Source organism: Megalobrama amblycephala, linkage group LG15, assembly GCF_018812025.1.
Source record: "Megalobrama amblycephala isolate DHTTF-2021 linkage group LG15, ASM1881202v1, whole genome shotgun sequence".
Taxonomy (NCBI): Eukaryota; Metazoa; Chordata; class Actinopteri; order Cypriniformes; family Xenocyprididae; genus Megalobrama; species Megalobrama amblycephala.
The window spans coordinates 20464162-20480829 of NC_063058.1; the positions used below are offsets into that span (position 1 = coordinate 20464162).

The window sequence follows — 16668 nt, forward strand, 5'->3', positions numbered from 1 at the left end:
AGACACTGCCACTCTGAGAGGCTCTTTTTATACCCAATCATGTTGCCAATTGACCTGATAAGTTGCAAATTGGTCCTCCAGCTGTTCCTTATATGTACATTTAACGTTTCCAGCCTCTTACTGCTACCTGTTCCAACTTTTTTGGAATGTGTAGCTCTCATGAAATCCAAAATGAGCCAATATTTGGCATGACATTTCAAAATGTCTCACTTTCAACATTTGATATGTTATCTATATTCTATTGTGAAGTTTATGAGATTTGTAAATTATTGCATTCCTTTTTTTTATTCACAATTTGTAGAGTGTCCCAACTTTTTTGGAATCGGGTTTGTATTAATAATTGTGTAACATGCCTTTTTCTTGTCCCATGGGCATTGACATACAGTGCACAGCATAAATGAGTACATCCCCTCTGAAACTTCTGAAAGTCAGCAGTTACTCAATTACTTAGAAGTCATGTTAGGGTTCTTTAGAGATATAATGTTCCAGCAAGTTTGCTTAATCAATTACCAAAAAAGCATGTCAAAATTATTCAGGAAAATAAAATTTTCTTATCAAGGTGATAAAATGTTGTGTAGCAAAAATGAGTACACCTTCCTAAAAGTTACTAAATAAACATTTTCTGGTGTAAGTTTAAGGCAATGTTTGATCAACAGGTAAGTTGAACCAAAACATTTAAAGAGAAGTAATTTCTTGACAATTAAAAGTGTTATATAGCCCACTGAATCATTCTCAGACTTAATGCTGACAACCATGGAACCACTTGGGAGAGAACTGTCAGGAGACTTATTTCTTAGCACAAAAGAGGACAGTGGTACAAGAGGATTACCAAATCATTGTTTTAAGTGTGAAAATATAGCAAAAGTAACACAGAAATTCAAAAACAATTTACTTGTGACAAGGCCCCTGAAAAAAATCAGGCCTTCATTTTAAGCTTTCATTTAGTGATGAGGGATTTTTTTTTTTTTTTTTTGCTAGACAAAGAGCAGGAGAAATACCAAGCAAGTGTCTCAGAGCTAGCAAAAGCTATGAAAAGAGTGACTGTTTATCTCACAGATTAAGATGCAGCCTGCAGAAATGACATGCATGGTTGTTGTTGTTCTCACTGGAACTACCAACTGTAGTCAAAGCAAAATAAAGTCAGTTAGCCATTTCCAAAGCCCATATTTACAAAATATAGATTCTGGGAATCATTACTCTGGTCTCATGAGACCAAATCAATCATTTTGGATCTAATGGCATCCAAAATGTTATGGTGTTGCTAGAGGAGGAGTACAGTGAGAAGTGCCTGGTTCCCACAGTAAAGTTCAGTGGTAGTAAAGCTCTTATATAGGGATATATTGAGTTGTGCTTTATCAATGCTGTCATGAATTCCCACACCACTGTGTAATTTAATACACAAACTTGAAACAGAAGATGTTACCATTTCCTCACTCCCTGCATTGTGAGGCATTTTTTCAACATGAGGATATGCATTCTCCCAAGCTGAAAAACCTTCTGTGGACATGTATTGCACTCAATCTTAACACTCTTGAGCGCCTGTGGGGGATTCTGTAGAGACGAGTTGAGCAACACTCCCCATTAAAGATCAGGGCATTAAAGGAGCTCATCATCCAGGAGTTAAACAGGACAGATGTGACAATTTGTAATGAACTTGTACACTCCGTGCCAAGAAGGGTCAGAGCAGTATATTCAAAATTATGGAGGGCATACTAAGTGCTAGAATATTATACATTTGTTGAATTAAATCTAGGGTGTATTCATTTCTGCAATCCTTAATTTAAACAAAATTGGCTAATTTACTTATTTTATGGCTATTAATGACATATATTTCTCAGTTTTTATTATGTATATGTTTAATACATTTTAGTTTTGCCATCTTTCCATGAATTGTATTAGTGATCATAAAGAAAATAAATATTTTGTATTTGTTCAGAGGGGGTGTACTCATTTATGCTGTGCACTGTATATACTGTAACATATGTCAGAAACTACCTTATATATATATATATATATATATATATTCAAGTTTACTGAGGGTACTAAAAATGCTGCTGTATCATAACGGCACAACAATAAATATTTGTGTTTTTTAAAAATTCTAAAGAAAAAGGTCCTCAAACAAATAGTTTTGAACACGATTTATTGTTAACCCAAGTATACATATACATTTGGGTTCAAACAGGCTATTTAAGATTTACTTTTCATCCATAGGATTAAAATAAAGAAAGTGCCAAATGAGTCTACCGAGACTCATAACAAACATGTCAGCGAGTAACAGTTAAACCAACAGGACAGCTGCCTTTAAATATTGCACATGGGATTATTCAACAAAACAGGTCACAGGTGATGTCACACAGGAACACAGCTGGGTTATACATCATATTTACAAAAAAAAAAAAAAAAAAAAAAAAAAAAAAGACATTGTCAGGCAAATGTTAAGTTGGTACATTCCCCTTGTATCTTTTTAGGGGTAAGTTAACACTGCCATATAAAAAGAAACAATCAAACTCTTATGTTTTGTTACAAACATATAAAAAGTTCAGCCAAAATACACTTTGGCTTAGAGAACAATGTCAGACTTGTACTTTCCTAAAACAAAAGCTGTTTACAAACCCAACCGGGTAACTGATGTACATGACAAAAATGGAGACCTACTTTCTCTCAGCCATGCAAACGATAATACACATGAGGTCATAAAAGTGCTCCAATCTGATTACAATAACCTAAATCTACCACAACGAGTGGGAAAGGCACCTCTCTATCTAATAAGTGTGAGTTTAAAGAAACTACTTCAGTATAATTAACTATATCATTCACAGCAATGCAACAAACATTTGTTTAGCTTCACAAAAAAATAAAAGGGCAGTTCATGAAGATGCAAACTGAAATTTTAAAAATGTGATGCTTTGAGCGAGCGCTGTTCGAGCGCGGATTCGTAAACACCTCTGATTGGTCATTGTGTTCACGCACTCAACAGATATGTCTGTGATTGGCTACAAAATAGACATCAATGATGCTCTACACAGAGACACACGGTAGACGCCTTTTTTCAAACGATCCCGTTGATCATTGTAGCCAATCACAGACATATCTGATGAGTGCGTGAACACAATGGCCAATCAGACGTGTTTAAGAATCCGCTCAACAGTGCTCAAAGTGTCACATTTTTAAAATTTCAGTACCGACTTGGTATCGCGGTACACTACTCCAGTCCAAAGATGAATGTTCAGCACCAAAAATGTACAATCTTGGATAAGTAAGTTTCGGGATTTCAGCACATTCATTCTTTCAACATAACAGGCGAGTTTAGTAGCTAACCAAGCATGAAATTGAACAACTAGTTTCATATGGTCAAGAAAGTGCGATTTAAACATAAATGTACACTAATATCAGAGTGTCATCAAATATAGTTTGTCATCAATAAACTAATGACCATTTTTTTTTATGTTTTGGTGCTGCAGGGATGAAAACAAACTCATAAAAGCCTAAAACTAGACTATTAAGAGGCCACTATCCCATGTAGTGTCAATTGTAGATGTCAATCAAACCAACTGAAACTCCAAATGCATCTTACATAAAGATCAGTCACTGGTAAAATCAAACCCCACTCATCACAGCAGCAAATTAATAACTCAAACTAAATCAGACATAAAAATACAAGTGTGATTGGTCCGCTCTGTCGTTTAGGAGGAGGTGCAGTCCGTGTAGGTGGTGACCATGTTTCCTCTTCGCTGGGTCACCGTTCTGCAGTGTTGTTTGGTTGTGCCCTGAAACCTGTTCTCTGTCCTTTTTATGTGTCGGTCAAATGTAAACATCTTCTCCATATCTTCAAACATGTCCTCGAAGGCTCCGGTACCGAAAGTACCCTGGAAGTGTCTCTTGTGGCGGTTGTGTGCTTGCTGGTGGGCCTTGAAGTGCTCTTCAAAGTGCCGTTTTGGCCGAGCGTGTCTGTTTTGGCTATAGATGTCGAAGTCTCTGAACATGTCGTTGAAGTTGAAATCAAAGGAATGATGAAAACGCTGCCCTGCGTTCATGTCTTCATTGCTGAACGCATTGTCTCCTAATTGGTCATACTCTCGCCTTCTTTTCTCATCCGACAGGGTTTCATATGCTGCAGAACGAGTTATACATGACACAGTGACTTTGCTAATAAACATGCTGTTTAATTGTAGATCACTATATCAAGTAGTTAATCAAGCAACATTTTAAGATATATTAAAATAGAAAACTTTTAAATAGTAATAATATTTCACACTACCTTCTGCAATCTCTCGAAATTTGGTTTCCGCATCGGGGCTCTTGTTCTTGTCTGGGTGATATTTCATGGCAAGCTTGTGAAAAGCTTTTTTGATCTGACGATCGGAAGCATCTTTTGGCACACCGAGGATGTCATAGTAGTCCTTTCTGGCCAGTATGAGTTCTGTTATCACCAGGATGCACACTGCGAACATCAGTGTTGACTGTGCCGTGGCCATGCTTCTGGCTGCTTGACAAGATGATAGAAGAAAGAACAGAATTTTTACAAGTCTAAACAATGAATTAATATCTACACATCATCTATACCTCTTAAAGGATTAGTTCACTTTTAAATGTCATCCAAGATGTTCATGTCTTTCTTTCTTCAGTCGAAAAGAAATGAAGGATTTTGATGAAAACATTCCAGGATTATTCTCCTTATAGTGGACTTCAATGGCCTCCAAACGGTTGAAGGTCAAAATTACAGTTTCGGTGCAGCTTCAAAGGGCTTTAAACAATATCAGACGAGGAATAAGGGTCTTATCTAGTGAAATTCGAAAAAAATGTAAATGTAAATATGCTTTATATAAACAAATGATCGCCTTTGTAAGTGCTTCCGCTTTCCGTATTCTTCAAAAAGTTTACGCTGTATGTCCTACGCCTTCCCTATTCTACTTACAGAATGAACGCAGCACTAGATCTGTTTTTTCGTAAGTAGAATAGGGAAAGCATAGGGCATACAGCGTAAGCTTTTTGAAGAATACGAAAGTGCGGTTTTGGTGGAAGCATTTGCAAGGCGACCATTTGTGTTTATAAGGCATATACAGTTGTATTTTTTTCGAAAATGACCAATCGTTTCGCTAGATAAGACTCTTATTCCTCGTCTGGTATCGTTTAAAGCCTTTTGAAGCTGCACTGAAACTGTAATTTTGACCTTCAACCGTAAGGAGGCCATTGAAGTCCACTATAAGGAGAATAATCCTGGAATGTTTTCATCAAAAACCTTCATTTCTTTTCGACTGAAGAAAGAAAGACATGAACATCTTGGATGACATGGGGGTGAGTAAATTAACAGGAAAAGTTTATTTAAAAGTGGACTAATCCTTTAATAACAAAGTAATATTACATTAAAATGAATCTGTAAATATATTTAAGCAGGAAAGAATTTAAATAAACAAAAGCAATGTTACTTCTTTGTACAGTGGAATCAAATCATCAACATTCATGATGTTGTATACTTGCTCCTACAGAAATTTTAGCTTTACCAATGCACCACGCCCCCTTGATTAACAATAGTGTTGCTGTTTTAAACGTTTCTTTAAATTTAATTTTTTTAATTTTAATATTTATTTAATAACCATTTTTATTAAACAGAATATAATTGTTATCTTTCGGTTATATTATTATTTAGAATATTGCGTTTGCCAGCGTGTGTTTTGTTTTGCAATATTTTGTATTTTACAATATTTTCTTCATATTGTTTCATTTATTAAGAATAATAAAAGCAACGCAACACGCCTTTCGAAACCAACTTTCATAAGACTGACAAACTCATTTAGCTAGCTTGCTAACATGAACGTAATGTCTTATCTCATCTTATCGCACTATCAACAAATATATTCGCATTATTAAAACATGCCATATAAATGAAAACAAATAATATTTACTCGTGAATTCGGGCTTAGTTTGGAGCACGTACTTACTGTTCCTGACAGCAGCGCCGATGAAAATGATCAAAACTGACACTGCTGTTTTCAATATTTGGGCCGTACAACACGACTCGCAATCCTATTGGTCCAGCTCTGTACCACGTGATCTTTAGACGCCAAAAGAACTCTGTTGCGTTGTATTTACGCAGAGACAAGAGGCAAAGGCAAACTTTTCTTATTTTTAGTGTAATAAAAACATTAAAGAAGTGATTCTGTTTCAGTTAAAAAGTAGGGTAGGCCAAGAATCTGTGCATAAAAATTAAAATATGTATCAATATAATGAGAATTGTGTCTCTGGGATGAAAAGATTGGGTAATTTTAAAACTACAGATTGTGTTATGACAGGCTTATGTTTTTCTTTTAAGGAGGACACTACAGGCAAAAACACTGTTTTCAGGCACCTGTCAATTTTGAGATTTTGCACTTTTTGGCTTTTCATAAAGTCTTTTTTTCAGACTGGTGGAAAGAAAACATCTAAAATACACTTTTAAGTGTGTGTTTTATAGCACTTTACCTATTTGCATCTATAGATTTCAATTACAGTAAATATCTTTAAAGGCCGTTTTCTCAAAATGAGTTTTTTCTCCTGTTCTGAGTCAGAAATCTCCACTTCAGCAGAACTTATATACACCAAACTTTACAGTTTTATTCCTATCTATATTCTGAAGGTTTTTACAGAGGGATTTGTTGTAGTTTGCCTGATTTTATACAACATTTTATTCTTAAAAAATGGTGAAAATATATATATTTTTTTCTGGCTGTTGATAGCATTTTCTGATTTATGGAGTGATAAAAAGAGATATCCAAAATTCCCTTTGTAAAAACCTTTGAATTTAATATGTCCAAAAAATTAAATGAGAACTGTGAACCTGACGTCATCCAATATTCAGATTTTTGTTCTAGAAATGTATGCAAATGAGCGCATATTTAATTAGATAACGCCTAATTTGCATATTTAAATAATACATTTTAGAAAACTTGTAATACAAAAAAATGTTTGCAATTTTTAATGTAATTAATCACCTGGGGTAGTATGGTGATATGTATTAGTTACTTTTTTTACCCTATTCACCTGGGGTGTCTCGCCTTAAAAAAAAAAAAGATTTTCAAATAGATCGGGTACATTAGGAAAGGCAAAAAATTAAAGTAAATAAATTAATGTGTTTTTAAATATTAACTTATTTTTTACATCTTTATTATTTTTCAAACAATATTATTTTTAGGTATTGTTGAACTTCTGACTTTTAAATTAAAAAACTAAGTCTTACTTTCGACATATTTACATTTTTGCATACTAAATTTAGCTAATAGAAGTAGCATATTAATTAAATAATACTCATAACGATAAGTACTCATCCCATAAGTGAAAAAAAAAACATTGGAAAATAAAAAACAAAGTTGAATTATATAATAAATAAACAGAAATTTGACCAAAAACAGGACAATTCCGAAATAAGCCAAAGCATTTTTCTGCGTTTCCAGGCATTATTTTATTTTTGCTTCCTTTATTTATTTTACATGTATTTTTATTTTTACACTAAATTTCCAAATTTGTTTCCAGGCTTATGACAACAGCTGCAAATCTTGGCCATGATGTCATTACGTTTCCCACAATGCCTCAGCAGCAAAACAACGCACGCGCCGTGCGCATTTCTCAAGCGTCTCTCAAAGATGGCGGGTGTCCCCGATCCACTGGAAGATATGCTGTACTCCGAAGTGGACGAAAAAGCCGTCAGTGACCTCGTAGGCTCGTTAGAATCGCAGTTGGGTGGACAAAACAAGGCGGTGGGTCCTCAAGGCGACATCAGGAGACCCCCAAACGCGCTAAATCCACACTTGGGGAAATTACTGCCCGCCCAAGTAGGAACAACACTGGAGCAGCAGCGGCAGCCACAGCGAAACCAGGAGGGAAACTCTCAAGAAAACGGTCCGGACAGGATACCGGCGTCCAGTTCTGTCCCCTCCACCTCGACCCTGCCCAGTACCTCTGCGAATTTAGTTACTGCCGCGAACCGGGTGCAATATCATTCATCAAACCCATCAACTTGTTCAAGTGACGCAGCACCAACAGACTCTCATCCCAACACAAATCACATTGCGTCTGCTGTCCGGACGGTTCCCGCCAGAATACAGACTGTGAACGGAAGCAGTGGCACGTTAAACTCTTCTGTTATCGCTTCCGCGCCTGCTTCTGTAAACGGTATTGACATTGGTTCAGGTGTGGGTAATGGTAAAAGCAACATGTCTGCTCCTACTAGTACAAATACTGCTTTTGTGTCCGCTCAGCCCAACAGCACACTGCCACATGCGAATGTGTCACTAGATAGTCAAGCAAACCCCACCATTGCACTGCACAGGCCTCCTAACACCATCACAAGTGTCGCACACAACGGAGGTGACCCTAAAGTCTCAGGATTGCCCATGCCGGGCACTGGTCTTGTCTCCACCTCTGTGGCGTTCACAAACACAGAGCCCAAATCTGACCCTCAAAACCAGATTAAAGCCATCGTCCCGAACCAGCTCCCCGGGGCTCCTGTAGGGTTGCACCCCAGTACGCCCACTCAGATTATTGTGTCGTCCAGTGCAGTGGTGACCTCACTTCCTGTGGCAAGCACGGCCTCTGTTCTTGCAAAGCCAGCAACAACAACTCTCGTAGGACAGCCTACGACCCTGTTGAGACCTGGTACGGCCACTCAAGTGACGGCGACCGCGGCGGCCCCGCAGCGACCCGGAGCACCTGCGACCCAGCTGATTGTCAGGCCGCCGCAACAAACTACTATTCAGTTACCGCCAGGATTCACCATACCACCAGGTAACCGCTCGGGAATAGTCCAGATGTTTTTTGTTTTTTTTTAAAGGAGTGATTCACCCAAAAATGGAAAGTTTGTCATCTATTCACCCTGATGTCAACTTCTTTCATCTGTGGAACTTAGAAGATATTTTTAGGAATGTTTTTGGTGCACATAATGAAAGTTAAATGGGGTCCAAAACAAAACAGCATTGGACCCCATTGACTTTCATTGTACTGACAAAAAAATCTAAATTTTCACTGGTGAAATCCATTTTGATAGGAATACATGTGATTGGGAATTTCATTTTTTGTGATGACACACACAAGGTTTTAATACTTGGAGAAGATCCACCAAAATGTTCTTTCTGTCAAAACTATTTATCAATGAAGCATGTTTTATTAGATTGTGCTGGTTTTAACCCTGTGAGAAACCTTTTTTTTAATTCAGTTAAAGGATTAGTTCACTTCAGAATTTAAAATTTCCTGATAATTTATTCACCCCCATGTCATCCAAGATGTTCATGTCTTTCTTTCTTCAGTTGAAAAGAAATTAAGGTTTTTGAGGAAAACATTCCAGGATTTTTCTCCATATAGTGGACTTCAATGGGGACCAATGGGCTGAAGGTCCAAATTGCAGTTTCAGTGCAGCTTCAAAGAGCTCTACATGATCCCAGACGAGGAATAAGAGTCTTATCTGCGATCTAATTATCTGATTATCTATCTAATTATCTGCGATGCGCCACGTATTACGTAATCACGTTGGAAAGGTCACGCGTGAGGTAGGCGTAAGTACCGCGGCAGGGCGAAAAAACATCTCATTTTCTCCTCCAACTTCTAAATCGTCCAACATCGTTTTTTTACCTTTTTTTTGGAACGGGCATTTGACTTGGTCTTTGCACGTTCTCTTTGTAGACAATGGATAGGTACTTGTGCCTAGGTCACGCGTGACCTTTCTAACGTGATTACGTCATGCATGGCGCATCACAGAGCTAGTGCAAGACGAGCATTTGTGGATAAGTATATATATTTTATTTATATATATATATATATTAGTGGAGAGAAAACTAAACATAAAATTGCTTTTTTTTATTATTAAACAGAGGTTTACTGAACAAATTGTGTTTTTGTCTTTAAATATATTAAATTAAATTAAAACTAAAAGTTTCTTAAGGATAAAAAAAATGATCTCTGCTAATGCTATAAACTATGTAGGGAGCCCTAACTTGAAAGAAGCCCAAACTATTAGCCTAAATTCAATTGCTTTTTATTTTTAGATAAAAAAATCAACACTCAAATAACAAATTGTATGCAAACCTGTAAGCTGCACCTAAGGCAGTTTTTGCATTAACTTCTAAATGTTTTTACTCCAATTCGTTGTTGAAATATAATCATTTCTACACAGTGGCTGTTATTTTAACATCAGATTTATTTAAACATACATTAAATAGCCTAATCAGGATATCACTAAAAGGTTAAGTAAAATAATGAATATATTGGCTAATACAGTGCATATATTAAGCGAAAGAGTTCATTTCTCTAGCGAACTAACAAGCTGTGAACACTGAATGGCTTTTCTGAGGTAAATGCATCATGACATATTGTTGAATACGGAAGCTTTCATTGATGTCTTTCCACCGTTGAAACACTGAATGAGCGATTACATGAGATATGACCATTTCAGTAAGTTGTACTGAATCTTGCAACATACCTTCAGATGTTCTTTCATGTTTATTCTGTAACTAGTATTAAGGAGGAAGAGATGAACACATTCACTTGCGCTCCGCGCTCGCGCTGCCGGTTGAACTGAGGCGCCTGTACAGTGATCTGTCACCCCACATCAAAGCACGTCAAAATGGCATTTTCTGTTTAAACTTCATGATTTCGTGGACAGAATTTGAAGGATGACACTTTGTTTCTTATCGAAAGTAACAAAACGCAGAGCTTATTGCGGTTATTGGTGGTGAATATTGGTTGCAATGTAATGCTTCGGTACACACGTGCACCGTACCGAAAGCCCTGTACCGAAACGGTTCGGTACAAATACGTGTACCGTTACACCCCTAATATATATATATTTTTTTTTTAGAAAAAGACCAATTGTTTCACTAGGTAAGACCCTTATTTCTCGGCTGGGAATGTGTAGAGCCCTTTGAAGCTGCACTGAAACTGTAATTTTGACCTTCAACCCGTTGGTCCCCATTGAAGTCCACTATAAGGAGAAAAATCCTGGAATGTTTTCATTAAAAACCTTAAATTCTTTTTAACTGAAGAGCAAGACATAAACATCTTGGATGACATGGAGGTGAGTAAATGATCAGGAAATTTTAATTCTGAAGTGAACTAATCCTTTAACTATTTTAAAGAAGGTTATGGTGTTAAAAACAAACAAACATGCATTGCTACTTTATTGACTATAGGATGGACATTTGTTGCCTGCAAATTTTGCAGAAATTTCTGAAATGTGACCTCACCTTAAGACATTTTTCAAAATATCGTCTTTTATGTCCCACAGACCAAAGTAGCCTAAGTCATAGTTAGTTGGAACAACATGAGAGTAAATGAACTATCCCTTTAAATTTTAAGTATTGTTAATACTTTTTGTGGCTATTGCTTCTATGTTTATACATTTTCCTCTGTGTTCTTCTTTAGGTATGGTGCTGGTACGTACGGAGGCCGGTCAGCTGGCGTTGGTTCCTCAGCAGGTCCTGGCCCAGGCCAAAGCTCAGAACCAAAATAAAGCCACCATGTCACCGAGACCTGCTACACCCACTGCTGGAGCGGCTTTCAGAGTCACCACACCTGTTGCCCAGGTATGAGCAAAGACATCTCTTGTTGGAGAACACATGAATAATATTTGCAGATGATTTATGTTTCAATTTAAGACTAAAAATGTGGTCACATTAGCAAAATTTCATGGGCAATAAAGGCCAATTGTCAACGATGTAGACCAAGCAGCTTTCGGTAACACTATTTTCATGCAACTAACCCTAAACCAAACCCTATAAGTACATGATGTTAATTAATATTACTCGGTACTTAAATGTATAAAGACACTAACAAAGACACCTTAAAAGGGGGGGGGGGAATCACACACAGTTTCTGCCAATCTCATGTTAATCTTGAGTACCTATAGAGTAGTATTGCATCCTTCATATCTCACGAAAAGTCTTTAGTTTTATCATATTTATAAAAGATTAGACGCTAAACCGAGTCTTTCCGAAAAAAGCCGAGCTCTTGGAGGAGTGCCTGCCGTCAGTGCCGTGGGCAGAGCTAAAATGTCACGACAGCATGCAGCTTTTCCGTAGAGATCGTCTGCAAGCTGCGACACCATTATAAATAAAAAGGGAACAAAAAAAGTTTTTGTTTACATTATGTGCACTTGCTCGCCGCTTGACAACAAAACACCGACATCTGATGCAGCTTTACTCACCACCCGCGATCTGCAAATCCAGTGCCGAACTGGGACTTGTTTTCATCACCGAAATTCCGGGAACAAATAAACATATGTGCACAACTCCGTTGCTGCCCTGGAAAAACAAACTTAATCCACTGATCCCTTAACGCTGGGTTCTTTGGGAAGCTGAAAAAGGTCATCTTTCCAAGGCTGCATACGTCACAGTGCTAATTTTGACAGCAAATTTTGATTTCGTTTTAGTCATATTTTAGTCATCGGAAATTGTTTTAGTTTTAGTCGACTAAATATCATAAGATTTTAGTCGACTAAACCTACAGTAGATTTAGTCGACTAAAATCTAATTGTTAAATTGTAATGCATTAAGCATTTCTCTAACAATACACAAATCCTATACACTGATATAGGTACATCTGATATTCCCCAAAAGTTCACCCAACTGTACTTTGCTTGCCAAAGCGGACGGTTTTTGACCGTTTAAGTGCAAAAACAAGCTAAAGAGCAAAATTCAGTACTTTTCAGGGATTGACACACTTATCATTGAGGTACTATTATAGTTTTCATTTAAAAAAAAATTATTAGATTTGATTTTTAGTTTTTCTGCTTTCATTGCAATAATTTTAGTTAAAAGTTTTAGTAATTTTTTGTGTTTGTCTTTTAGTTTTTGCTTTTAAATGTCTATAAGTTTTTATTTCTGTTTATTTTAATACCTCAGGTTAAGCTAAAGCTTAGAAACTATGAAATAAAATAAGTTCACATTTTTATATATTTATTTTTTTATTTCAGTTAACGTTTATTTCAAGTAATGAAGGTTTCTTTGGTTTTAGGTTTAGTTAACTATAATAACCCTTATACTTGTAAAATATATTGAATATGTCAAATAATGTTCTTAGTCTTTCCTTACTTGTTTACTATGAATTATAATTATGAACCATACCGAAATACACCGTGACTCTTAGGGTGCTTTCACACCTGCCTCATTTAGTTCGGTTGAATCGTACCAGAGTTCGTTTTCTCCTTTGGTGCGGTTCGTTTGGGCAGGTGTGAAAGCAGCAATCGCACTCGAGTGCGCACTAAAAGCGGACCAAACAAGCGTACCGAGACCTGCTTGAAGAGGTGGTTTCGGTACGCTTTCAAACGAACTCTGGAGCGGTTCGCTTGAGATGTGAAAGCAATCCGACCCAGTTAACGGACCAACGAACCAAATGACATCATAATTCATAACGGAAAATGTGATATAAAAAGCGGTAGTGTCTGATTCTGTGAGTGAGCACATTATTTACCACAGATGTAAACCAACGAGCGCCTCTGTTGTGTAATTGCACTTCTCCGTGTGAGAATGCTGTCCTGACAAAGCCTTTTTCCTGCTCTGCTTCATTATAAAATGTAGTCTCTCTCGACACGCTGACAGGTCGCCTACTACACAGCGCTGGGAAACCAGAGACAGACCGAGAGAGAGAAAGAGCGCGCGTTTGAATTTGCCGCAGTATTAATATGAATGTAGTACGTTATATAGTTTAACAGCGGGAAAGACGGCTACATTTATAAAGTGTTTGCGTGTGTCTCGACAGTTACAAATAAAGCCACAATAATCTCATGGAGCGAACTTGTCAATCGTTATTTTGATGGATGACGCAAAGAAAACTCTGACCAATAAGAGGGCAGTTTTACTCGCATGTGACTTGCCTAAACGCATTTTGGTACGCTTTGAAATGTTGCCGTGTGAAAGCGAACCGAACCAAGAAGAAAATGCAACATTGTAACAAATTTAGTCCCTGTTTCGGAACAAAACAAGCGATCCATAGGTGTGAAAACACCCTTATTCTGAAATGTCTGCAGTCTGCACTTTAGCCTATTGTAGTAGCAGGCTACTCATGAGGGAGATAAAATATGCATTTCTTACAACCGTCTAAAACATACTACCATATAAACATTGTGTAGTAAACATCATCAACATTAGCATATAAGCAATCGCATGGCATAAATATGCGCTATTCGTTAATTGCGCAGCTGTCAGATGTGCTGCTGCGTGAGCCTGTAGAGCGCGCAACAGCTCCGCGTTCCCCGCGGTTAGATCAGCACATTACGCTTCAAATGTGCGCATCTTCCACACAGGACAGCAGTCCTGACTGGATATTAGGGCTGCAGCTATCGATTCTTTTTGTAATCGATTAATCTAGCACTTAATCGATCGATTAATCGATTAATCGGATAATTTTTTTTAAACAACCAAAACAAATAATGCATAGCGAAAATGTGGCTGTAAAATGATCAAGCATTTGGCTTTTATTTCTAAAAAAACAGAGGTATTGGTTCCAACTCCAACATTTGGCTCCAAAACTAAGCCTATTTATTGCAATTTTATAAGTGCCAGTGCCAACAATTATATAACAATACAGTCAAGTCAACTTACTGTAAAACATGTATAACATGTAAAACTATGAATACAAACTTAAATAGTAAAGGCCATTTGGCCTTAGTTTTGTCTTCTTAATACAACATTACAAAAAAAGGATTGCACCTTCTGCAAATTACCCACCTGAGAACAAAAACGCATGCCGTGTGTGAGGAAGAGTGACGCCCCAGTCAGACCAGTTGCTTCATTGCAGTTTGGTACGGCAGAAATAGCCTACATACAATCATTTTCAATAGAACGCTGCATTTGGCTTGCATCACTTGCATTCCGGTGCATTTTAGGTGAAGCATCCGTTCGAAAAATCGCGTCACAACATCACGTCCCGGTGAATACAGTGAATGCATGCTGAAATTATTGTTGCGTGGCTACATAAAAAGTTAAAGCATGTGTGATGCATTGCCGCGATTGGTCTGACTGGCGCGTGAGAGAGACGAGGGTGCATGCGTGTGTGTGTGAAGGGGTTCTTTTTTTAGGCTATACTCTCTTACAATTGAACGTGAATATGTTTACTACTTAAAAACATCAAAGCTAAACATCATATCTATCTTTACTCTCCGCCATCGCGCCAACTAAATTCAAAATGTATCACGCGCTATGGTGTGCTTCCTGAACACTGAACAACGGTCCGTGTGAATCAGATCCCTGCGCGTATAGTTCGCGTCATAGGAATTAAACGAGGCTTCGAGGCAGAGTTTTTGTAATTGACTTAATCGAGTAACTCGATGAATCGTTTCAGCCCTACTGGATATCTTCCCAAAACGTCCCTCTCTTTCATTTTCGTTAGTCATAGTTTTAGTCATTCAAAACGCATTTTTATTTAGTCATCGTCTCGTCAACCGGAAGTAGTATATTTAGCACAGAAATACTCCATTATACGTCCAACTCGTGTTTTGAAACTTTGGCCATGTTTAGCATGAGAATCCAACTTTAACAGTGTAAATAAGTCAGAATGCATGAAATAGCATTAGACCCCCCTTTAAATTAAAATATAACCCAGCTTTCTGTTGGTCAGCACGGCGAATCCACGACCAACTTCAACCTGAAATCTGAGTGGGGAAAACTTTTGCCCCTTTTGCCCATGAGAATTTGCCAAACAATGCAAACGTGACTGAAATTGTACAGGATGTAGCTGCTAAAAATTACACATAAAATGAATCTATAGAGCTAATTGACTGTTCAAACATATAGTTCAGTGGGATAGTTCACCCTTATGTTGTTCCAAACCCATATAACTGGAAGATAAAGATGTCAGGGAGAATGAAGTCTCCACCATCCATTTTCCAATTACAATGAAAGTGGATTGAAAATGAGGCCTTTAATTCCACATAACATCTCCTTTTGTGATTTGCTATTCCAATCCTGCACACAAACTGTCATTGTAGGAAAAATATGTATCTGAAAGGGACCAAAAAAAAGCACCATAATGTAGTTAACATGACTTTTGAAGCCGTATGGAAGCTTTGTATGAAGAACAAAAAAATTCAGATAGATTTTACATTGGCTGGAGCTCACAAATCAAATATGCCACAGATTCAAGGTCATTAACAATAAACACTGTTATTTTCTCCAGTGGTTCATAACCAGACATATCTTTGGCATACTTGATTCGATCTGTTTATCACAAAAAACTATCGAGTGGCTTCTGATTTGATATCTAGCGCTTGAGGAGTATCCAGTACCTTTTGCTCTTTTTTTGGGTGTTTTTTGTATTTTTTGAAGCATGACAGCCAGTGGTAACTAAGAATTTTCATTGAATGGCAAATATGTATGTGAGAGAAAAAAAAATGACGACATCGTTTGGAACAATGTAAAGTTGAGTAAATATGTTGTTTTGGGCTGAATTATTTCTTGAAAATGTTTTTATTAGGGATGCACCGATACCATTGTTTTTTTTTTTTAATGACTGAGTACGAGTACTGAATTTTTTTCTTAGTGCTCGCTGATACCGATGCCTATACATTTATTAATTTCTCTTTTTTTTTTTTTTTTTTTTTTTTTTTTTTTTTTTTTAAATGTTGCAGTTTTCCAAGCACAACACAGTGAGACTAATGAATGTAGAACAGCTTCTTCATTATTACACTAATGAAAAAAACAAACAAAA

General features: G+C 37.1%; 2 protein-coding genes across 7 annotated transcripts in view; one reads left to right on the forward strand and one right to left on the reverse strand.

Annotated features, from left to right (window-relative positions):
• Positions 1-2126: 2126 nt before the first annotated feature.
• Positions 2127-6065, reverse strand: dnajb9a (DnaJ heat shock protein family (Hsp40) member B9a). 4 transcript variants are annotated; one of them, XM_048158986.1, is made up of 3 exons: positions 5943-6065; positions 4262-4489; positions 2127-4114 (listed from the first exon to the last, which is right to left on the reverse strand). In XM_048158986.1, exons 2-3 carry the CDS (start codon positions 4476-4478, stop codon positions 3687-3689), a joined length of 645 nt encoding a protein of 214 aa, XP_048014943.1. In that variant the 5' UTR covers positions 4479-4489; positions 5943-6065; the 3' UTR covers positions 2127-3686. The 4 variants fall into 4 exon arrangements, with proteins under 4 accessions (XP_048014943.1, XP_048014942.1, XP_048014945.1 ...); XM_048158985.1 differs by having other exon boundaries at positions 4262-4486; positions 5943-6061; XM_048158988.1 differs by having other exon boundaries at positions 4262-4486; positions 5939-6038.
• A 1362-nt stretch (positions 6066-7427) lies between these two features.
• si:dkey-219c3.2 (transcription initiation factor TFIID subunit 4) overlaps positions 7428-16668 on the forward strand; it is a 60870-nt gene continuing 51629 nt past the window's right edge. For all 3 annotated transcript variants that reach the window (XM_048159286.1, XM_048159285.1, XM_048159287.1), the window contains exons 1-2: positions 7428-8760; positions 11389-11549. In XM_048159286.1, the coding sequence (XP_048015243.1) occupies positions 7539-8760; positions 11389-11549 (1383 nt within the window). In that variant the 5' untranslated portion in view covers positions 7428-7538. The remainder of the gene's footprint in view (positions 8761-11388; positions 11550-16668) is intronic.